The 24,936-nt window shown below is 41.6% G+C and overlaps 1 protein-coding gene across 1 annotated transcript in view; it reads right to left on the bottom strand.

Moving 5' to 3' along the window:
- Positions 1-796: 796 nt before the first annotated feature.
- Positions 797-24,936, bottom strand: part of LOC124613213 — a 446,582-nt gene continuing 422,442 nt past the window's right edge. Inside the window, exons 5-6 of the mRNA XM_047141886.1 lie at positions 21,759-21,882; positions 797-1,353 (exon numbers count right to left, since the gene is read on the bottom strand). Of these exons, the coding sequence (XP_046997842.1) occupies positions 1,274-1,353; positions 21,759-21,882 (204 nt within the window). The 3' untranslated portion in view covers positions 797-1,273. The remainder of the gene's footprint in view (positions 1,354-21,758; positions 21,883-24,936) is intronic.

The following is a 24,936-nucleotide window of genomic DNA, read 5'->3' as shown; positions in this document are numbered from 1 at the left end:
TTAGATATATCGAAACCGTGGTCAAGGATTTCAATAAATTTTTATTCTGCAACTGTTTGGCTGTTAACATTTACAGTGCAGATTTTCAACAGTTGCTGTTTCAGGCATGTTTAAAATTTTGCCAAAATATTTAGATATTTCCCTAACGAGTACATATGTGGTAGTATGCACACATTAATGGCAACCAGGTGCAGAGAAACACACGCAGGTAGGGAAAAGTTAGATGTATTTTCATGATCATAAAGCCTCGCAATCCTGTGTAAATAATAAACGGATTTACTCTATCTTCAAGTTCCATGCTCTTTTTCCAATAACCATTTCAGTATTTTCCTTTCTGGTACTTCACTGTTACCGGTAAACGATACTGAATATTACGTTAGTGCTATGTATCTCATCAAAGACTAATCATTAGCTATTCATCTTTTCAGTAACTGAGTAATTAATGTACAATGGATATTTCACAAGATAATAATTCGCTAATCTACACAATTTGAAACTGAGTTATAACTGTACGCCGGAAATGCTAGCAAAAGCATGTGAATTGGTAGGGTGTGTGAATTAATAAATGATATGTAATTTTTGGTACTCTGTTTAATGACGTTAAACACTGTCCAAATTATAGATAGAGCATTTTCTTGTATTTCCTTTTTTCTGTTTTTTTTTTCTTGTGGACTATGTAATACTATAAAGGACGATTTCAATGATACAGACTGAGTTGTAAAAAAATAAATAACAAAAGCATTTATTAATAATTTATATACATACAAAGTAAGTAACTTTGCTTACAAAACGGCGAAGGCACATAGTTGCACATTTTCTAATGTCTTTCATATACGATTTCAAGAAAACAGAAATCAGGCAAGCATATGTCCTCTGAAGTAAAAGTAAAAAATCTGACGTTTCAGTTCAAACTTCAGTCTTCCTGAACTACAAAGATTAGGCACACATATTCTATACTTGATCAAAAAAATCAATCAACATTCTGAAAATGACATAGTAAACACACTGTTAATCGATATCGGCAAATTGATTGTCGAAGAACGAAAGACCTCAGAGAAGCAGGGAAACACACTCAAGTCTGATCACAATTCGCAGTTACAGCTAGTGACGTAACTGCAGCTTAAGAATCTGAAAAGATGATCTTGAATATCACTAGCGTCCGTGCTGTACTGCATCTTCCCCACAGCATCTGAAGTCATCTCAACGACCTCTTAATGAAATGAGTTGATCACCAGCACAGCGCCGTCGTCATACAGGCAGGAGCGAATATAAGCTACGTCTGCTGCACATCTGTAGTTGCCTTTCCCGTGTCTTTCTCCGCGTCACTGTAGATGGCGGAGTCCGCTGGAGTGGCTGAAAATAGACAAAATATTGCTTCTTTAATCTGTCAACAAATTGATATCAATGTGGAACGAAACATAAATACATTTATATCAGTGTTCAAGAGCGCATTATACTCGGAATCACTGCAATCGACGTCCGTTGGACGTCTGGAAACAGCAGCATATGGTTCCTCTAGATTTAATCGTCGCGACTTGTGAATGGACATTTTAACAAACCAGATATCATTCGTAACCATCTATGGTATAAGTGTTGTTGCTGAAATAGGAAATTGGAAATTTACAGTAAGTTTCTGTGGGACCAAATAGCTGAGGTCATACGTCCCTAGGATTACGTATCACGTAATCTAACTAATTTTAACTTACGCTAGGACAACACACACACCCATGACCGAGGAAGGACTCGAACCTCCGACGAGAGCAGCCGCGCGAACCGTGGCAAAGCGTCTGAGCCCGTGCTGCAATCCCGCGCGGCTGTTAACATAAGCAATTCCGCAATCCGACCATTGTGTTGTAGGGTAACTAAAACAACTGTTTGTGAGAGCAGAATATACAGGGATCGACCAGTCACTGTATCTGACGCGAAGTGTCGTCTATACACGTTTCAGTGTGTTCTGGATTGGCGCAATATCTTCGCTGTACCGTTATCGTAAAATACACTCCTGGAAATTGAAATAAGAACACCGTGAATTCATTGTCCCAGGAAGGGGAAACTTTATTGACACATTCCTGGGGTCAGATACATCACATGATCACACTGACATAACCACAGGCACATAGACACAGGCAACAGAGCATGCACAATGCCGGCACTAGTACAGTGTATATCCACCTTTCGCAGCAATGCAGGCTGCTATTCTCCCATGGAGACGATCGTAGAGATGCTGGATGTAGTCCTGTGGAACGGCTTGCCATGCCATTTCCACCTGGCGCCTCAGTTGGACCAGCGTTCGTGCTGGACGTGCAGACCGCGTGAGACGACGCTTCATCCAGTCCCAAACATGCTCAATGGGGGACAGATCCGGAGATCTTGCTGGCCAGGGTAGTTGACTTACACCTTCTAGAGCACGTTGGGTGGCACGGGATACATGCGGACGTGCATTGTCCTGTTGGAACAGCAAGTTCCCTTGCCGGTCTAGGAATGGTAGAACGATGGGTTCGATGACGGTTTGGATGTACCGTGCACTATTCAGTGTCCCCTCGACGATCACCAGTGGTGTACGGCCAGTGTAGGAGATCGCTCCCCACACCATGATGCCGGGTGTTGGCCCTGTGTGCCTCGGTCGTATGCAGTCCTGATTGTGGCGCTCACCTGCACGGCGCCAAACACGCATACGACCATCATTGGCACCAAGGCAGAAGCGACTCTCATCGCTGAAGACGACACGTCTCCATTCGTCCCTCCATTCACGCCTGTCGCGACACCACTAGAGGCGGGCTGCACGATGTTGGGGCGTGAGCGGAAGACGGCCTAACGGTGTGCGGGACCGTAGCCCAGCTTCATGGAGACGGTTGCGAATGGTCCTCGCCGATACCCCAGGAGCAACAGTGTCCCTAATTTGCTGGGAAGTGGCGGCGCGGTCCCCTACGGCACTGCGTAGGATCCTACGGTCTTGGCGTGCATCCGTGCGTCGCTGCGGTCCGGTCCCAGGTCGACGGGCACGTGCACCTTCCGCCGACCACTGGCGACAACATCGATGTACTGTGGAGACCTCACGCCCCACGTGTTGAGCAATTCGGCGGTACGTCCACCCGGCCTCCCGCATGCCCACTATACGCCCTCGCTCAAAGTCCGTCAACTGCACATACGGTTCACGTCCACGCTGTCGCGGCATGCTACCAGTGTTAAAGACTGCGATGGAGCTCCGTATGCCACGGCAAACTGGCTGACACTGACGGCGGCGGTGCACAAATGCTGCGCAGCTAGCGCCATTCGACGGCCAACACCGCGGTTGCTGGTGTGTCCGCTGTGCCGTGGGTGTGATCATTGTTTGTACAGCCCTCTCGCAGTGTCCGGAGCAAGTATGGTGGGTCTGACACACCGGTGTCAATGTGTTCTTTTTTCCATTTCCAGGAGTGTATATTTCAAGGATTCTGACCCGAACAAAACAAATTCCTTTTCGCTCTCCTTCCCTCTCTCTCTCTCTCCCTCCCTCTCTCTCTCTCTCTTTCTCTCGCTCGCTCGCTCGCTCTATGTATGTCGGTACATGTTTCCACAGTATTAGATCACCAATAGATTTTAATTTTATTCAACGTGAAACATAACAAAATGTTGGATAAAAATACAGGCACGTTATTATTATGATGCAGAGATTCACAGAAACTGTTTCAACAAAAACATAGTACACATCGCTGCGGTGTATACCTACCCGGTAATATGCACAAGAGCTCGAAAACGAAGAAATAGAATACTTTACCGTCAGCTATCAGTCTACGACTGAATGTTACTCGTCTCTTTTGCAGACATTCATGATATGTGTTACCGAGCCATGTGCCACAAGTGGTTAGCACACAGGACGACGGTTGAAACTCGCGTCTGGCTATCCTGATTTAGGTTTCCCGTGGTTTTCCTAAATCGCTTCAGGCAAACACCGGGATGGTTCCTTTGACAGGGCACGGCCAACTTCCTTCCCCATCCTTCCGTAATCCGCTGGGACCGATGACCTCGGTGTCTGGTCTCATCCCCCAGGTCAATCAATCAATCATGATACACTATGTAATCAAAAGTATCCAGGCACCCCCAAAAACGTACGTTTTTCATATTAGGTGCATTGTGCTGCCTTCTACTGCCAGGTACCCCTTAGTTCCGACCTCAGTAGTTATTAGACATCGTGAGAGAGCAGAATGGGTCGCTCCGCGGGACTCACGAACTTCGAAGATGGTCAGGTGATTGGGAGTCACATGTGTCAAACGCCTGTACGCGAGATTTCCACACTCCTAACCATCTCTAGGTCGACTGTTTCCGATGTGATAGTGAAGTGGAAATGTGAAGGAGGACGTACAGCACAAAAGAGTACAGGCCGACCTCGTCTGACAGAGACCGCCGACTGTTGAAGACGGTCGTAATGTGTAATAGGCACACATCTATCCAGACCATCACACAGGAATCCCAAACTGTGTCAGGATCCACTGCAAGTACTATGACAGTTAGGCGGGAGGTGAGAAAACTTGGATTTCATGGTCGAGTGGCTGCTCATAAGCCATACATCACGTCGGTAAATGCCAAACGACGTCTCGCTTGGTGTAAGGAGCTTAAACATGGGACGATTGAACAGTGGAAAAACGTTTTGTGGAGTGACGAATCAGGGTACACAATGTGTCTGGGTATGGCGAATGCCCGGTGAACGTAATCTGCCAGCGTGTGCCAGTGTTGTTTTGCGTGGCACTGTCGCAACACAGGCCTACATGATGTTTCAAGCTGCTTCTTGCTTCCCATTGTTAAAGAGCAATTCCGGGATGGCGACTGCATCTTTCAGCACGATCGAGCACCTGGTCATAATGCATGGCCTGTGGCGGAGTGGTTACACGACAATAACATCCCTGTAATGGACTGGCCTGCACAGAGTCCTGACCTGAATTCTGTAGAGCACCTTTGGGATGTTTAGGAACGCCGACTTCGTGCCAGACCTCACCCACCTACATCGATAACTCTCCCCTGTGAGCACTCCATGAAGAATGGGCTGCCATTCCCCAAGAAATCTTCCAGCACCTGACTGAACGGATGCCGGCGAGAGTGGAAGCTGTCGTCAAGGCTAAAGGTGGGACAACACCACACTGAATTCCAGCATTACCGATGGTGGGCGCCACGAACTTGTAAGTCATTTTGAGCCAACTGTCCGGACACTTTTGATCACATAGTGTATTTGTCCTGCTGACCCTTATAAAACAATGGCCATATTTAAGTTGGAGTCAGGAAACGTTTCCGTATCGTGAATAAACGACACGGCGGTTCACAATTCCGTTTACAATTTGTTCCGCGAGTTATGCTGGTCTGGAACAACGGGTAAATCCCACTCTAACGTACCTTAGGTACAACGGTACGGAAAGAAACAGGGATGAGAGAGGAGGGAAGTGGATAGGCGCCGTGTTGCTTTCTCATTGAAATCACTAGGCAGTTTTTATGTGTAAAGTCCGCTTTGCTTATTTTCTCATTAAAGTCTATTTTCCTATTCGGGAAATGTAGCGTTTTATGTTCCTGTATGTCTGTCTGTCCGTATGTCACTCTCTCTCTCTCTCTCTCTCTCTCTCTCTCTCTTTCTCTCTCTCTTTCTCCCAGTCTCTATTTTTTTCCTTTTTTTTTTTTTGAAGTGCATATCCTGTTGCTGTGTCTGAGGATTTCCAGCTAGGCGTCTGATTGCTGTAGTTTTAATATACTTTGCTGTTTTCCCGAATATCAGTGTGCATGACTAGTAGCTAATAACGGAATAATGACAAAAATGTATGAATTTTCTTGCACAATCAGGTATCGCAGCTATAAATCATTTTATTTCTCTTTTAATTACTCGTTTATAATACTTGGGTCTTAAATTCTGTTTAACGCGTTTCTTCAATTAGGTGTCTATTTCCATAGGATGTATATTTCTGTATATTTTTCATTCCTTTCAGTTCGGGATTACACAAGTTCTTTAATTGTTTTATCAGTTCAGTTTTATAAAAAAAACTGAAGTAGTTTCCTAGAAACTTGACAATTAGTTCGTCATAAACATATTTTGATATTAGACACGATGACTCGCGCATGACCACGTAGGCTTAATTATAGTTCGTATCGTTATTTCACCTAGACAAGTAATCACTGGCGATAACATCTAGAAACGACTTCTCTCTCTCTCTCTCTCTCTCTCTCTCTCTCTCTCTCTCTCTCTCCCTCTCTCTGTCCCTCCATCCTTGTTGCCCCTCTGCCTTTGAATCGTTCTCCATTTTCCGTGAATTTGAATTTGCACCCTCCCCATTCTTCTGTCTTGGTTGGAATGTTCTAATTATGTTATAATTACCGTCATTTCCGTAGACCTTGGTTTCCGAGGAAATGAGTACCCACAGCTGTAGAATGCGCAACTCGCTTCGTCTGTTTGTGTGTTTCTGCGAGTGAAAACATTTCAGAAAGAAGAGATGAGCGACCGTAAAACGTGAAAAATGTTTTGGTCTAAGCTCGTTACCATGATCCCAAAATGTATTCAGGAAGAGGCAACACATGCCCTACAATGTCGCCACATGATGGAACATTCCCTCCGCTTGACATTAAGCAAGAGACCCACGTGAAATTTTTCCATACACTTACATGCTATATATGAAATGTCTTAACATGTGACAGAGATATCACTGCCAGTATACGATATTCGGAGATATGGCGAGAATCTCGTCACCTTAACAGAAAAGAATGTTCCTGTTAGAAAGACAAGACGTGTTCACAAATTACAGTTCCTCGGAAAACACTTTATATTATTTTTATTTCAAGCTATTTTTATTTTTTTCACTGCCACGAATTAAAAACTGAACAGCTGTCGCGGGTTAACGTTGACGTCAAAAATTGTTATAATGCGTAAACAGTGACCAACAGGCGCTGAAGCTAAGAAATAAGTTGACTGATACAGACCAAAACACCTATTAAAACAGAACGCTGTTCATGAAATTAAAATTCCACTCGCCTCATCCTATCACGTAGGAGAACGAGAATATAGCTTTCTCACTGCATTCATTTTCTACACAACAAAAATTTTGAAAAAAAAGTTCTAGCGCTTCCCTCTTTAACCATCTCCTCCACACCACATTTACGGAGTTTTTAAGGAAAATCACATATTAAGTATGAGAAAAGTGGTCTACCGGTCTGTTATCCACGAATTAACGCCTACTTCGTGTCGGAGTTATTATCAAGGGTCAGTACATCTACATCTACACCTACATCTACATAGATACTCCGCAAATCACATTTAAGTGCCTGGCAGATGGTTCATCGAACCACCTTCACAATTCTTTATTATTCCAATCGCGTATAGCGCGGGAAGAATGAACACCTACATCTTTCCGGACGAGCTCTGATTTCCCATATTTTATCTTGGTGATCGTTCCTCCCTATGTAGGTCGGTGTGAACAAAATATTTTCGCATTCGGAGGAGAAAGTTGGTGATTGGAATTTCTCGTTTATCCCAAATCCTGTATCATTTCTGTGACACTCTCTCCCATATCTCGCGATAATACAAAACCTGGTGCCTTTCTTTGAACTTTTTCGATGTACTAAGTCAGTCCTATCTGGTAAGGTTCCCACTCCGCTCAACAGTATTCTAAATGTGGACGGACAAGCGTAGTGTAGGCAGTCTCCTTAGTAGGTCTGCTACATTTTCGAAGTGTCCTGCCAATAAAACGCAGTCTTTGGTTAGCCTTCCCCATAACATTTTGTGTTCCTTCCAATTTAAATTGTTCGTAATTGTAATACCTAGGTATTTAGTTGATACGGCTCTTAGATTAGAATGATTTATCGTGTAACCGAAGTTTAACTCGTTGCTTTTAGCAAATGGTTCAAATGGCTCTGAGCACCATGCGACTTAACTTCTGAGGTCATCAGTCGCCTAGTACTTAGAACTAATTAAACCTAACTAACCTAAGGACATCCATGCCCGAGGCAAGATTCGAATCTGGGACCGTAGCGGTCGCTCGGCTCCAGACTGTGGCGCCTAGAACCGCACGGCCACTTCGACTGGCCGTGCTTTTAGCACTCATGTGGATGACCTCACACTTTTCGTTATTTAAGGTCAACTGCCACTTTTCGCACTATTCCGATATTTCTTCTAAATCGTTTTGCAGTTTGTTTTGATCTTCTGATGACTTTATTATTCGATAAACAACAGCGTCATCTGCAAACAACCTAAGGCGGCTGCTCAGATTGTCTCCCAAATCGTGTATGTAGATAAGGAACAGCAAAGGTCCTTTGACACTACTTTGGGGAACGCCAGAAATCTCTTCTGTTTTACTCGATGAAATACAGCGTTGTCCCGCCATAGACACGCTACAACATATATTTACCTGATCAAGAAGCGCACTCGCACTGGCTTTAAAAAACCATTAGCGTTTCTAATTCGACCTGATGACGTTTGGTTAGTGGGACGCTCAACTGCACGGTCATCAGCGCCCGTACGAAGTCCTAATTTTTACACACTTTAGCCGGACGGGGTAGCCCAGCGGTTTCAGGCGCCTTGTCACGGTCCGCGCGACTCCCCCCGTCGGAGGTTCGAGTCCTCCCTCGGGCATGGGTGTGTGTGTTGTCCTTAGTGTAAGTTAGTGTAAGTTGGATTAAGTAGTGTGTAAGCTTAGGGACCCATGACCTCAGCAGTTTGGTCCCGTAAGACCTTACCACAAATTTCCAAATTTTTTGCACAGTTCATTTCTTTGTCCTTAGTGTAAGTTAGTTTATGTTTTATTAAGTAGTGTGCAAGCTTAGGGACCCATGATCTCAGCAGTTTGGTCCCGTAAGACCTTATCACAAATTTCCAAATTTTTTACGCAGTTCCCTACCTTTCCGCAATCCAGTTGATAATGATGGAATGATGAGGACAACACAAACACCCAGTCCCCGAGCAGTGAAAATCCCCATCCCGGCCGGGCTTTGAACCCGGGACCCCGTGATCCAGAGGCAGCAACGCTAGCCCCTAGACCACGAACTGCGGACCTTATGCGATCTGTTGAGAGTGCTTTTCCGGTTGATATCCTATTGCGTCCAGACTTCTGCTCTCCGATGGCAAAATCAAAAAGAAATGCATGGCTCTTGGACAGCCACGTCCATTACATTGTCGCTCATACAAGCGCCTTCCGCAAATGTATGGCCACTGGAAGTGATTACTCCTGCCGCGGTCTCGTGACTTGTTCACGAATGTGCTAAACCTTGTATTTCGTCGACAAAGCGTCGGTTGAGTCAGCCGGTCCTTTAGTTACTCTTGTAACGGCCGATTTTCAGGTATACTGTCTCACAGTTTATTTCGTTATTGTGGCCCTGTTTGTCGTGCGTCTTTAAATTAATAAAAAAAAAAAATAAGAAACAGTGGCAGGCAACAACTGGAAAGGGAATTTTTCTTCAATGCAAGATGGTGGCGCCATGTAGAACTGACACTGATTATATTCTGTTCTCTTTTGAGCAGAAAGTTATTAGACAACTAAGGTTTGCAGCTTTCGGGGAAAAATATGGTAGATCGTTTGGCAAGGACCGGAAAGGCTGAAAAAAAAAGCAAAGATTCTTTTTCTAGCAATCAAACAGCCATTTTCCCCGTGCCGAACCCAGGCAATGTTTAAAGTCTGAATAAAAATCGTTAGCAATGGCTGCCGAAGACTTCCGCCATAAGAAGTCGCCTTTGTTCTGGAAGCGACCTTGTCAAACAGGGCGAAAGAGTGGACAGAGGTTCTGGGCACTCTCTGGCCATTAGAGTGGGAGACGGCCCCTAAAATGCGGAAGAATCAGAAATGATCAACAGCGAATATAAACCGGAACAGAAGAGAATACATGGATTTGAGATGTGATGCTACAGAAGAATGTTGAAATCAAGGTGGACTGTTAAGGTTCTCTGCAGAATCGACATCTGCAAAACACTGACATGAAGAAGTGACAGGATGATAGGATATGTTTTGAGACATCATGGAATAACCTCCTTCGTACTACATCGATCTGTAGATGGTAAAAATTTTGGCGATAGATACAGATTGGAGTACACTGAGGAAATAATTAAGGATATAGGATGCACGTGCTACTTGAGATGAAGAGGAAAGGAGAGGAATTCGCAATGGGCCGCATCAAACCAGTCAGAAGACTGATGACAAAAGAAATAAAAAAATAACAAAGTCGTTTAACATCAAGTAGAGTTCGTTGCAAAGACGCGAACCTTGCGTCTAAGTAGCATGTTGAACCAACACTGCTCAGCTTAGATACTAGTAAATATGTCTCCTTGTCAGTAACTGGAAAAATACCTCCTTAAAACAACTTCTCCTACAATCCTTAAATAACAAGTTCACTCTTACAGAGAAAGTATTTTTATGTTATTAGCGCCCTGGACCTGTCACACACATACTTCCCTCAACATAAGGTAGTTGAAATCTTAGCTTATTGTGAAAGGAGGGATATGTTTGCTCAGTGGATGGCCTCTCAGTGTAAGCAAAAACACTGACCGTAAAGTAGCTGTCTGAGGCTGCAGCTGACGTGAGGAATATTATGAATAATTTTTGTGCCACAGTGGTTTGTTTAGATCTGTGTGCCGTTTGTACTGCAACATCTTGTGAATCGTCCTGAAAAGGATTAAGGACCAATGCTAAACTAAACTGTAGTATAACATGGGTGAGGGTATATAAGTGTTGCATTTTAAATCTTATCAAATGCGGGCAAATTAACGTGTTTTTGACATCCACACAACATGTAAAGTGACGCTAGATACTCAGATATTCTTTACACTAAAGAATCTGACGGCATGCTGCTGACGAATACATTACTGTTAACGGAAAAATTTGTCATTTGAAGTTGGATATGATAGCTCGAAATCGGTAACGGTATAAAATAAAGATGTTTAAAATTACTTGACGCTAAATGCGTTCTTCACCAACAACGTCCTTCTATGTTCTGATACTCAGCAGGAGTAATATTTTTCACGAAGCGCTTTGAATAATTATTGCCTAGTTTGTAGGCAATCCTATTTCATACGTAACCGACGATCTAGTTCATGTGAAAAATATTAATTGGGGTTTGTAAGCCGACCGCTGTGGCCGAGCAGTTATAGGCGCTTCAGTCAGGAACCGCGCTGCTGTTGCGGTCGCAGGTTCGAATCCTGCCTCGGGCATGGATGTGTGTGATGTTACGTCCCATAGTGCTTAGAGCCATTTGAATTTGGGGTTTGTAACTTTACCTTCACCATCGTTTCAGTATTTATTATGTTACTCCAATCCTCCATCGTTACTTGATTGCTAACGACAGCGCAGATTTATTAATTTTCCTATCAGCAGTCGAGTTCACAATGAGTTTGACTTCATAGACTACTCAACGCTCATCGCAATACTATCCATCTTACCAACAGCGCAAACGCACAGAGTGAGAATTATTGTTGTATGTGAAAACAACGTAAATTAGTTTCAAGTTACGGCGTGCACATACTTTATTCAACATTTGAACGTGGCTACAGAGATTCGGATCTAGGTTATGAAATGTTCAATGTGTCTTCCACCACTGGCGATGATGTTGCGCAGCCGAAAAGCGAAATTCTGCATGACCCGCTGAGGTGTCCGAACATCGATGCCGTCGATGATTTCCTGAATGGCTGTTTTCGCCTCGGCTTTGGTTTTGGCGTTATTGCTGTACACCTTGTCTTTAATATAGCCTCACAAAAAGTCGTCGCACGTGTTCAGATTCGGAGAATATGACGGCCAATCGAGGCCCATGCCAGTGGCTTCTGGATACCCAGAGCCAGAATGCGGTCCCCAAAGTGCTCCTCCAGGACATCGCTCTGCTGCTTCGATGGAGTCGAGCTCCGTCTTGCATGACCCAAATCTTGTCGACGTCAGGGTCACTTTGGGTAATGGGGATGAAATCCTCTTGCAAAACATCCACGTACCGTTCGGTAGTCACCGTGCCATCAAGAAATACCGCACCGACCGTGACTGGATATTGCAAACCTGTTGATGGTCAAGAGATTTCTCCAAAGTGAAATGCGGATTCGCAGTACCCCAAAGGGGCCAGTTTTGCTTATTGGCGGAGCCATCCCAATGAAAGTTGGCCTCGTCGCTAAACCCGACCATACCGCGCATCCTAATTCCCATCATTCCCCGCGAGCAATCGTGTACTTCGAACGTCCTAACGGAAAGAGTTCAGAAGTAATGACGATTTTATTTCAATAATTGTCAACCTGTACCTACATTCCTGTTAGTGTCCAGTACTCGATTGATTTGCTACAGACAGGTCGTTTACCTATTATTGTCTCGACAGTATCTAGAGAGTAGACTAGTATGTAAGAAACTAGTGAGGAAATACACTACTAGGTATCCGCAAAGTCGGCCGCTGTGGCCGAGCGATTCTAGGTGCTTCAGTCCGGAACCTCGCTGCTGCTACGATCGCAGGTTCGAATCCTGCGTCGGGTATGGATGTGTGTGGTGTCCTTAGGTCAGTTAGGTTTAAGTAGTTCTAAGTCCAGGGGACTGATGACCTCAGATGCTAAGTCCCACAGTGCTTAGAGCCATTTGAATCATTTTGTGTCCGCAATCTCCTATGTAATACGGAATTGGCCACTAGATGTCACGAGAGGCGACGGGCCCGTGTAGACGGAGGCGGGGTTGTTATGTTTTCAGTAGGGAAGTAGTAACAGAAGAGTGGATCAGTCAGCTGAGATCAGTGTTTTCAAATGTGGACTAGCCACTGGGTGTCACGTGAGATCTATCAGGGACATTTCTGAACTCCGTGCCATCAGGCCATGAAGGCCCAACGGTTCTGACCAGCTGCCGTTGAAACGCGTATGTATTTAGTACAGCGATGGCGAGGCATGACAGAATCTCTGACCAGAGAGTTATTTATGTTGCTAGTCTGCGCTTGACCGCGCGAGAGTGCAGTTGCATGTAGGGAGTCAGCAGTTGCCAGTTGCACTCTCTCAGTGCTAGTAGTGCGCGAGAGACAGTCGGAGTTGTGTGTGAGGAGTCGGCGGGCGTCGACATGGCCCTCTGGTCAAGATTCAGGACGAGGTATATTTTTTAAATAAGGTAATGAAGTAGCATTGTGCACATCTGAGAATGTAATGCATCTTAAGTGTAATTAATTTGTCCAAGAATCGCCCCAATAATAATTTTGTTTTCAAACAAAGCATTTTAACAAAACAAACATTTTATTGAAATAAAGTTTCCCATGCATTTCCTTAAAGAAAAAATTTACTTAAGCTCAAAGAATTTTTGCGATGCATTTCCTCCAAGCTATGGCGAAAAATAAGAGCAGATGCAATTCTACTGAGGTAAGAACAGGGCCTAAGCTCGACATTTCGGTCTATTTGCGTTTTCATTGTCACTGAGACTTCATTATCATTGAATTGAGTTTCATTTTTTGTGGTGAGCTTACACATGGCTCAGATTGCTATTTCTCATTTAATTGTCATATTCACGTGACTAATTATTACTGATGCCCGGCAAGGTAAGGTTAGCAGGTCGCTCTTCTTGTCGTTACACATCAGACCGTGCATATTTTTCCAGACAAACTTACGTATTTTATGAATAATTATGCAATTCTATGTAGTGACGTATTAATTTTATCAAATTCTCTCTCCATTAAAGTCTTTAATTCTCGCCTCTATTAACTACACTACATACAAGCTGAACACAACGAACGTCACATTTTGTCTTTCTTATGTATGTACGATTGTTTTCATGTTTTGTTTGTATGCACTGTGAAATAGTGAAGGTATAACACACACCAGTTGACTTTGACATTTTTTGTCCTATGATATCTCAACATCGTGATTGTTTTACATTTTTTTTGCTGCTGCATTGTGATATTCTCCGTACATTTTTGCCTTTGAACACTGTCTATGCTTTGGACAAATTACGTTTTCTGTCATGTTATGCTGTATGCTTAATTATGTCACCATAAACCAGTCATTATTTAGTGGGTATATGATTTAAATGCAAGACATTAATCTTTGTTCATCAATTTCAGAAAGAAATGATGCGTGAAAGAAGTAAATTAAACAGAAATGGGTATTTCAACTACGGAATAGACGAAAGAAGATACAAAAACCTTATGAGGAAGAGTAAATGGATCAGAATTAACAAGCATTAACAAGAATATACTATACACATCGTAGAATAGCAGTCTCAACTAATTTTTTCTTTCAGAATACAAGGCGATTGATGCAAGCTGCCAGACAGAACTACACCTCTTAGTTTTAGTGATGAAATATGCTAGAGATAAGGAATAGTTGTGTAATGAGTAATGAAGTGATTTTTTTGCAGATGATAATGAATGCTGATGAAGAGTAATGATGAAGAATATGCTACTATGAGTAATGACGTTTTCCTTTACAGGTGATGATAATAATGAAGTTATGATAATATGGATAATGAAGTTTTTTCTTTACAGATGAGGATGATGTTGAAGTTTATGTATATATGCTATGTAGTTATTTAAGTATTTGTTGCAGTTTGTTTTGACAGTATGTTTTGTATCGTATGGTATGATGACTGAAGGTTTTGGAAAGGACACCTATGGAACACATTTTTTATACACATTTCACTGCCTGTTAATTCGAAGTTCACTACTTTTCAGCATTGTATGCGTTTCTTCTTTCAGCTCTGTAATCCAGTTTGTATTTTTTCCAGGAGAAGCCTTTCATGATCCTTACTAAACTTGTTACTTATTAAACCTATACTAGTACTTGCATTTTTTTTACTCAGTTGTGTCACAACCTTGCTACAGCTGACTCATGACGAATGACGTTACACATTTTTCATTTACAGGAAGAAACCAGAAGCAATTTTTTATTTCTTTTTCTCTTCTTGCTTTCCCTTATAATTACCCAAGACAATGCATTGCTAACAAAAAAAAATGTATCACCAGTTCCAAATAATGCTACCCATTTAAGAGAGTTCTGAATAATACTGAATGATGAACAATGTTTTGTACTATTCAATACTTGCTGGCCACTGAGTGCCAATAATTAGTGTAACTAAATGAATTATGTTAATACTATATCATTCATTAGCTCCTGTTTTCAATGATGACTTTTGATGTTTGGTAACTGGCCACTGAGTGCCAATAATTAGTGTAACTAAATGAATTATGTTAATACTATGCCATTCATTAGCTCCTGTTTTCAATGATGACTTTTGATGTTTTGTAACTGGCCACAGAGTGCCAATAATTAGTGTAACTACATGAATTATGTTAATACTATACCATTCATTAGCTCCTGTTTTCAGTGATGACTTTTGATGTTTTGTAACTGGCCACTGAGTGCCAATAATTAGTGTAACTAAATGAATTATGTTAATACTATACCATTCATTAGGTCCTGTTTTCAATGATGACTTTTGATGTTTTGTATCTGGCCACTGAGTGCCAATAATTAGTGTAACTAAATGAATTATGTTAATACTATGCCATTCATTAGCTCCTGTTTTCAATGATGACTTTTGATGTTTTGTAACTGGCCACTGAGTGCCATCAATTAGTGTAACTAAATGAATTATGATAATACTATACCATTCATTGGCTCCTGTTTTCAATGATGACTTTTGATGTTTGGTAACTGGCCACTGAGTGCCAATAATTAGTGTAACTAAATGAATTATGTTAATACTCTACCATTCATTAGCTCCTGTTTTCAATGATGACTTTTGATGTTTGGTAACTGGCCAATGAGTGCCAATAATTAGTTTAACTTATTGACTCTCCTTTTGAATGATAATCAGTTAATTTTATGAACATTATTCTGTCATACTAAATATGCTTTGTAACTGGCCAAGGACTGCCACTGTTTATAGTAATACGATTACCCATGATGCCAATAATTGCTATAATCAGTTAATTTTATGAACATTATTCTGTAATACTAAATAAATGGTACAGAAATGTTCAATAACTGGGCTATGAATGCCGCAAACTACTACTGTAATTCTCAACGAAGACTACTATGGGACTTAATGTCCTTCACCTTCTGAGTTAACTACCCTGAATTACTGCAATATCCATTTGTCCTGTCCATCCTCATGATCATGCAGCACTATATTTGGTTTTTGCACTAATTCTACGTTGGTGTGCCTTGTAAGAGCGTGGTGTTGACACGACATGCTGTCCACCACCGTGAGCGATGAAGACGTTATTATGGTCCCACTGTTTGGTGTACCTGATGTACTGCCAAAATGATGACAGGGAATATTACTACGACATTTCAGTGTCTTGGATACGCTGATAAATACTTCTGGGGAAAGAACTGCAAATTGTCTCACTTGGTGTTGTATTTCTGTGGAAAGATATGGAACTGCAAATTGTCTCACTTGGTGTTGTATTTCTGTGGAAAGATATGGACTTTCAGTGCAGCTGCGTGCAACCTAAGTGCTACAACCATGACGCAATCCTTCCTATTCCTTCCCTAATTCTTGTAAAATGAAAAAGTCATATACAGTGCGTGTGCACTTCCTTTCATTTGCTAATAAGATCAGTTATCCTGAAATTACTGAAGACTTCTATAGTGCATGTGCACTTTATTACACTCCTTGATTTGTTTGTTTGTTGTAAAAAAAATACTAGAGAGTACTACAGTGCGTGTGCACTTTTGTCATTTGTCAATATGATTTGTACTCATTAGGTTTATTTGTCGTAAAAATATTAGAGAGTTTTTCAGTGCGTGTGCACTTTATGCCATTTGTACTCATTACGTATATATTTTGTGGTTTTCTGATATGTTCTGTACTACAGTGCGTTTGCACTTTTGCCATTTATTAATACATTTTGTGATTTGCTGATATATTCTCAACTGCAGTGCATGTGCACTTATGTCACTTGTCAACATGATTTTTTACCATTGCGTTTATTTGTTATGAAAATGCTAAAGAGTTTTTCAGTGCGTGGGCACTTTTGTCATTTTTGTAATATGATTTCTACCCATTCTACGTACATTTCTTTTGATTTATTTTGAAGTACAGTATATGTGCACTCTTGTCATTTACATTGTATATACATTTTGTGATTTGATGATTTTTTGCTATTACATTTATTTGTTGTGAAAACGTTGAAGAATTCTTCAGTGCATGTACGCTTATGTCATGTGTTAATATGTTTTGTGCTGAACGTCAGTAACTGTGCACTTACGTCATATGTTCTGTACTCATTGTCATTGTCTGAAATGTTTTGTACTCGGTGCATGTGCACCACATTTAATTCATGTACTACATCTGAATATCCTGTAAATTGTAAAAGTTAATTAATTAAGAAAAAATTTGTTGCTCATGGCAAGTCCAAATGACTCACCATCGCTGCCAAATTTTTGCCCCCCCCAGTGGAGGGTTATGAAACGCGTATGTATTTAGTACAGCGATGGCGAGGCATGACAGAATCTCTGGCCAGAGAGTTATTTATGTTGCTAGTCTGCGCTTGACCGCGCGAGAGTCCAGTTGCATGTAGGGAGTCAGCAGTTGCTAGTTGCACTCTCTCAGTGCTAGTAGTGCGCGAGAGACAGTCGAAGTTGTGTGTGAGGAGTCGGCGGGCGTCGACATGGCCCTCTGGTCAAAATTCAGGACGAGGTATATTTTTTAAATAAGGTAATGAAGCAGCATTGCGCACATCTGAAAATGTAATATATCTTAAGTGTAATTAATTTGTCCAAGAATCGCCCCAATAATAATTTCGTTTTCAAACAAAGCATTTTAACAAAACAAACATTTTATTGAAAGAAAGTTTCCCATGCATTTCCTTAAAGAAAAAATTTACTTAAGCTCAAAGAATTTTTGCGATGCATTTCCTCCAAGCTATGGCGAAAAATAAGAGCAGATGCAATTTTACTGAGGTAAGAACAGGGCCTAAGATCGACATTTCGGTCTATTTGCTTTTTCATTGTCGCTGAGATTTCATTTTTTATTGAATTGACTTTCATTTTTGTGGGGAGCTTACACATGGGTCAGATTGCTATTTTTCATTTATTGCCATTTATTGTCAGTAAATATAATTGCTGGGAGGTTACACTAGGTTCTATTTTCATTAACATTTAAATATTGTCTTTCGAAATTTTTGTGGGGAGGTTACACCGTGTCATCCTCACCCCACAGGTGTCACTGAGTGCGGATATGGAGGGGCATGTGGTCAGCACACCGCTCTCCCGTCCGTATGTCAGTTACGAGACCGGACCGCTGCTTCTCAATCAAGTATTTCCTCAGTTCGTCTCACAAGGGCTGAGTGAACCCCGCTTGCCAACAGCGCTCGGCAGACCGGATGGTCACCCATCCAAGTGCTAACCTAGCCCGACAGCGGTTAACTCCGGTGATCTGACGGGAACTGGTGTTACTACAGCGACAAGGCCGTTGGCATCAGGAACATTTCAACCCTTCAATAGCTGCCCAAGACGACTGTCGGCGCCGGCCGCGGTGGTCTCGCGGTTCTAGGCGCGCAGTCAGGAACCGTGCGACTGCTACGGTCGCAGGTTCGAATCCTGCCTCGGGCATGGATGTGTGTGATGTCCTTAGGTTAGTTAGGTTTAACTAGTTCTAAGTTCTAGGGGACTGATGACCACAGCAGTTGAGTCCCATAGTGCTCAGAGCCATTTTTCGACTGTCGGCGATGTGATTGTAAAGTGGAAACGTGAAGGGAAAACCACAGATAAACCACAACCAGGTAAACCTTCTGCACTGACGAACAGACATAGTCGAACGTTGCTGACGAAAGTTGTACAGAATCGCATGATATCAGCGGACGGAACCACTCGTGAATTCCAAAGCGTTGCCAGCAGTCCAGCAAGCACAATGACTATGCTAAGAGCGTTAAAAAGAACGAGATGTAATGTTAGGAACGATATGTAATGGTCGAGCAGCTCTTCATCAGCCGAACGGTTGTGTAGTAAACGCTGAACCACGCTGGAGCTGGTGTAAACAGCAACGTCACTGAACTTTGGATGACTGGGAACGAGTGATCTGGAGTGATAAATCACGCTATACCCTGTGGTAATCCGATGGAAGGGTCTGATTTTAGTGGATGCATGAGGAACGTCACCTGCGATTATTTATAAGTACGGAGGACGTGGTGTTAGATACTGGGGATGTCTTTCGTTGTTAGGGTCTGATCCTTTTATTGCGCTTTAGAGAACGATAAATGTGGAAGGATACGAGCACATTTTACAGCATCGTGTACTGCATACAGTAGAGGAAGAGGTCAGAGACCATGATTATTTGCCCCAGCATGACAGTGCAACCTGCCAAAGCAGCACCTGTGAGGCAATGGTCTATGGACAATAACATTCCTGAAATAGATTGGCATCTCTGTCGTCCCAACCTGAACCCAGCGGAACAACTTTGGGATGAGTTACAATGTCGACTTCGTTCCGCAGTCCACCGTGCAAGATCACTACGTGTTCTGCTCTTTGATCTTGAGGAAGAATGGACTCCCATTTCACGGCACGTTGATTCGCATTGAAAGTATTCCCAGTAGAGAGGAAGCCATCGTAAAGGCGAAAGGTAAACACACCCCATACTTATGTCCACTAATATCAGTTACTGTGTTGTAAAAACAATAGATGCTTACTGGTTCAGTGCGGGGTTTTGAGAAGCTCCGTCGAAGAATTCTATATGATTTCAAACAAAAGAGGGCATGATGTTACTAAACTGTCTGGTTCTAAATTACGGAAATAATATTGTACTATTTTTATACCAGTTTATTGCCTCACGATCGCTTGAATATACATAAAATACTCACATTAGCGGTTGCTGAGAGTACTGACCATCGTCAGACATGCTTAATGCAGTAAAACGCTTCGTACAGACATATAAAAATATACAGTTAGGCATTTGAAGTCATCTAAAATATTTTAATGATAGTATGTCATATTGTAACATGGCAAAATGGTTACTTTTAAGTGTGTCAAAAAGTTATAAGACAGTAAACAAATATGAATCGAGCTACTGTCAACACACTGCATTCAGAGCATGCTGTAATGACACAGAAAGATCTCTTACTGCAGTAGGAACAGGGAACTAATGAGGCTAAGACTAGTAAGCACAGAAATTGGAACAACAGATTGATTGAGAGGCGTAAGTTTATTGAGTTTATCTGTTACGACAGTGTTGTTCACCTCATGCAGTATTGAAGAAAATATTTGAAGCGCAATCATTTCAAGATTATTAGTTGTAACTATAACATTGAACTCAAATGGGGACAGAGAAAAACCACAAAAGCCTAACTGCTGAACAGGGGAAGAAATTCTATGAACGTTGGGATAATCTAAAAGAAGAAAGTTAAGTAACAAAGATATTTTCACTAAACTTGATTCTGGTTTACAGTTCGCTCTTATAATTACTCAGAAGCTTATGCTCACACTGCAGTGTACAAAAAGCCAGACACCATATCTTTACTGCAAGTAAGTTGTAAACTAACAGAAGTAAATCAGCCACAGCATAAGCGCGCACAAGTGTCAATTGTATTTCCAGATTTGTGTTCCCCACTGAAAAACAACAGTTTTGTCTTGGTTTGAATGGCTCTGAGCACTATGGGACTTAACTACTGAGGCCGCATCTCGTGGTCGTGCGGTAGCGTTCTTGCTTCCCACGCCCGGGTTCCCGGGTTCGATTCCCGGCGGGGTCAGGGATTTTCTCTGCCTCGTGATGGCTGGGTGTTGTGTGCTGTCCTTAGGTTAGTTAGGTTTAAGTAGTTCTAAGTTCTAGGGGACTGATGACCATAGATGTTAAGTCCCATAATGCTCAGAGCCATTTTTGAACTTAACTACTGAGGTCATCAGTCTCCTAGAAATTGGAACTACTTAAACCTAATTAACCCAAGGACATCGCACACATCCATGCTCGAGGCAGGATTCGAACCTGCGACCGTAGTGGTCGCGCGGTTCCAGACTGTAGCACCTAGAACCGCTCGGCCGCCTCGGCCGGCAACAGTTTTGTCTGTGTAGGTAAGATCGCAGATAAGCTATTCCATTCGGGGCACTGATATCACACATCTGCTGTTTATCCGAATTGCCTTCTACTCTCGCGACATTGATATGAACGTTATATGCAACCTTAGACGAAGTATAGCTAAATAAGATACATATTTGCTTCGAAAAAGTGACCGTTCGATGCACCTCAACTAATATTGGTCATACTGTAAATGACAATGTTAAAGTGATCTCCGTGACGAGGTTAGTGTGGTATAGAGTTCTGCAACTATAAAATCTTCATACCAAACAAGTAAGTATTCATTTTTGGGGTTTATTTAAAGAAGCCTTGCACGAAATTAAATGACGCTTTACAGTACAGTCAAGAACACGGAAAAGCGAGTGGTTCAGTCCAGCGAAGTGATATGGTTTCTAACAATTACTGTCGCCAGAAGATACGCATTTTCTACAAATATATACATTAACAGGTCTACACTTATATAACTTTGTTAATTTTTTTCGCTGGATCTGGCATCTGGCTTAACCCAGTCGTTCCGGATACTCTGAAGAAGATGGTTGGGACGGACGTCGAAATATTGCCCTTGAAACTCAGAAAAACACCCGGAAGCATACCTTTAATCAATTACCCCGAGAGAACCTGAGAGATAGAATAAAATGCTGTTCATTGCATGTAGTTACTCTTAAAAAATCGCGCTTATGTTGCAAAGTAAAGTGTTTTGTAAAGTGCCATCACCAGCTTGCTTAAAGAAAAGGGATTTGTTTACATTTTACAAGGTGTAAGATTAGCTTTCAAGTACGTATGCTACGATATTACAAGTATCATCCTGTTTATACTTACCGATAGGAAGGGCCTGGTACTCAGGGTGGAACAGTTCAAGTTCCTCAGAAGCGTAACACAGGAACAGCGGAGGCTTCTCGGCACCGCCGGGGTTCGAGTAGTGGTCAGCATTCGCACCCAGTACCTGTTGGACACAACAGCTCACTGCAAATGTCACTAGCAACTGCCACATTAACTGTACAGTCTATAGAAATACATTTACTAATTTATGGATGACTACTCACATAAAGGTGTCTATTTATCACAATGAACGTATCATTCTGTTGGTAAAATTTACTAAGTTTGACGAATGTTGCTGCAATAGAAAAATCTGTGTTTCAGTTTTCTTCATAAGCCAACGGCCTTGCAGCAGTGGCAACACTGGTTCCCATCAAGTCACCTATCTTACCCCCCGTTCCCATAGTGGAGTCATTTTTGGCCGCAGCATAATTGCCGGCCGCGGTGGCCTCGCGGTTCTAGGCGCTCAGTTCGGAGCCGCGTGACTGCTACGGTCGCAGGTTCGAATCCTGCCTCGGGCACGGATGTGTGTGATGTCCTTAGGTTATTTAGGTTTAAGTAGTTGTGAGTTCTAGGGGACTGATGACCACAGATGTTAAGTCCCATAGTGCTCAGAGCCATTTGAACCTTTTGAACCCCAGCATAATTATCTTATTTATTTCTGGAATGACGCCGCTCGTGCGCCAAAGATTGTATGTATTGTCTTAGAAGTCAATTGTCTTCAAGGAAACGTGTTAGTGCAAGTCGTGACATTGTTTGTTACAGAGTCATTGGATTTTGTGGTCACTGAAGACCTCAGGCTAGTACTTACGTGCACATTATTTCTAAATATTCCATTGTGCTTTCTAAGTTGCGTGTGTGATCTAACAACGAGTAGTGAATTTTTTCACATCGACGGACATGTTATGATGGCGTAAGAGGTTATGGACTGTTTAGGTAACATGGTCGCGAAACCAGCCCAGTAGTTCTAGAAGGCGAAAATCTAATATTATTGTTCAGTGTCGGGGATTTATTGGATCCGCTCGGCAATGTATGCCTTCCACGCCATCTGAAGGACGTTCGCACAAATTCTTGAAGCGAGTGCAAATTCTGGTGTCACAGCGACTTACTTTGATCATGTGTCTCTAGAAGAAATACCAGTTTTTTCGGATTGATATATCTCGCAGGTGCTTGTAAATCTAATCATGAGAATGCAGACTCGCTTTTTGCTACGGAGCTAACAGAATGACCAATATTTAGAGCAATAATGTCCAAGGAACGGTTTCTTTTTCTTCTGTCTGTTATTAGATTTAATAACCGAGCAACAAGGGAACAGAAAAAACAATCAGGTGACAAGTTGGCAGCTATTTCTGAATTGTTTATTAACTTTATATCCAACTTTGCAGCAATTTATAGCTGCTCACAATTTGCAACGGTTGATGAAATTCTATTAGGTTTTCGTGGACGCTGTTATTTTAGAGCGTATTTACAAAACAAACCCCAAAAATAGTGGTTAAAATTATGTGTTTGTGCTGTGCAAAATCCCAGTATCCGCTAAAAGCTATAAAATTATTCAGGGAAAGCAACAACGCCAAATGCATGAAAACTAAGCATCCCAACACAGTCTGTTCTGTAGTTGGTTCAACATATTGCTAAGACAAACAGAAACGTAAGTGGAGATACCGTAAGTGTAGAATGCTAATGAATTGCAATAGATTGGCTTGACATACGTCGGTACACTTCGGAAACAGAAACGTGAAATTCCGGCAGATTTCTTGCCCAATAAATCATATGAATGGGAACATACAAAATTTGGTTTCACAAATGGTTTAACAATATGCTCCTATGTCCCCAAGAAAAGTAAATCAGTAGTCATACTGTCATTAATGCATCATGACAAGCGCACTGATCAGCAGAGTGGTAAACCTGATATTATTCTACTTTACAATTCTACAAAGAGGGGCGTGGAAGCTCTTGATCAGAAGTGTGCTCTCTATAAATGTGGAAGAAGGTGTAAAAGGTGGCCACTAGCCATATGGTGGACTGTAATGGATATTGCTGTTGTTAACAGTTACGTAATGTGACAGTACTGCAATCCTAACACAAATAAGTCACGCTGTCGATTTATGAAATAACTGTCGACAAATCTAGGTGAAAAGCACATGAAACAACACGCAACTGTACCAACTCTATCAAACATTCTATCAAACATTAATTAATTCAGCATTTCGTTTGGAACAACAGTTCCAACCATAAAACTCACGTGGACCTAAAAAGCGCCTAAGATGTAACTTTTGCTCAAGAAATCATGACAAAAAAGTGTCAGAACCTTGTTCAAGATGTAACAAATATGTCTGCTAAAACCACTCTCAGCAGAAGACATTATGTGTACAACGCAATAAAGAGTAATTTTATTACGGACAACAATATTTTAGAAATTGAAATTTTTGTTAAGCATGAAGTAATAGCTGTTAATTTATTTTCTACGCATTAAAAATTACGTTTCCCCTTTCAGAGATTAAATTGGACCTTAATCAACTAGGCAGATTAGCAAAAAAGAAGAGTTACAAGTAAAATGAAAAATTTGTTACTTTAAAATTACCTATGCACTGAGAATTGAAAAAATGTAGATATTAAAATAAATATGTTTTGTATGAGTTTCTGGCTTTCTTATACCTCATACATAGATTAAATCAGTTGTAAACAAGTTAAAGTGAATGTGTATAAGACAATTACCATCAAAATTGAATCAAAGGAAATCGAAATACCAATAATTTTTGGGGTCACTAATGACCGAACGAAAGTAGTTGTGATAGTCAAAAATATCGATAGTAACTCACGGTTACGGGGGGGGATAGGATGTCAGACGAGCCGACTTGGAGCAGGAGAGGCACCGCAGGACATTTTGAATTCCACTGTCTATACTTTTACAAATTAATTCATAAAAGTTTGTCGGCACATCCAGGAAGAATACAGGATTCACACTCATAGCAGTGGAAGTTCAAAAATATAACAAAATAAATTTTTTGTGTATGTAAAATTTCGTAATTTTTTCACTTACTCTTGGCTGCATTTGTTGCGATGGGTACACTTTTCTTCATAAGTAAGAGAGATTCTTCAATGAATTTAGCATTGCTTATTAAACACGAACTCCTCAATGTAAAACTAGAATTTTCCATATCTATTAAAAACTGTGGTAAAA

Source organism: Schistocerca americana, chromosome 4, assembly GCF_021461395.2.
Source record: "Schistocerca americana isolate TAMUIC-IGC-003095 chromosome 4, iqSchAmer2.1, whole genome shotgun sequence".
In the NCBI taxonomy this organism is placed as follows: Eukaryota; Metazoa; Arthropoda; class Insecta; order Orthoptera; family Acrididae; genus Schistocerca; species Schistocerca americana.
Note: the sequence above shows the minus strand (reverse complement) of the source record. Positions and strands in the feature narration are given on the sequence as shown.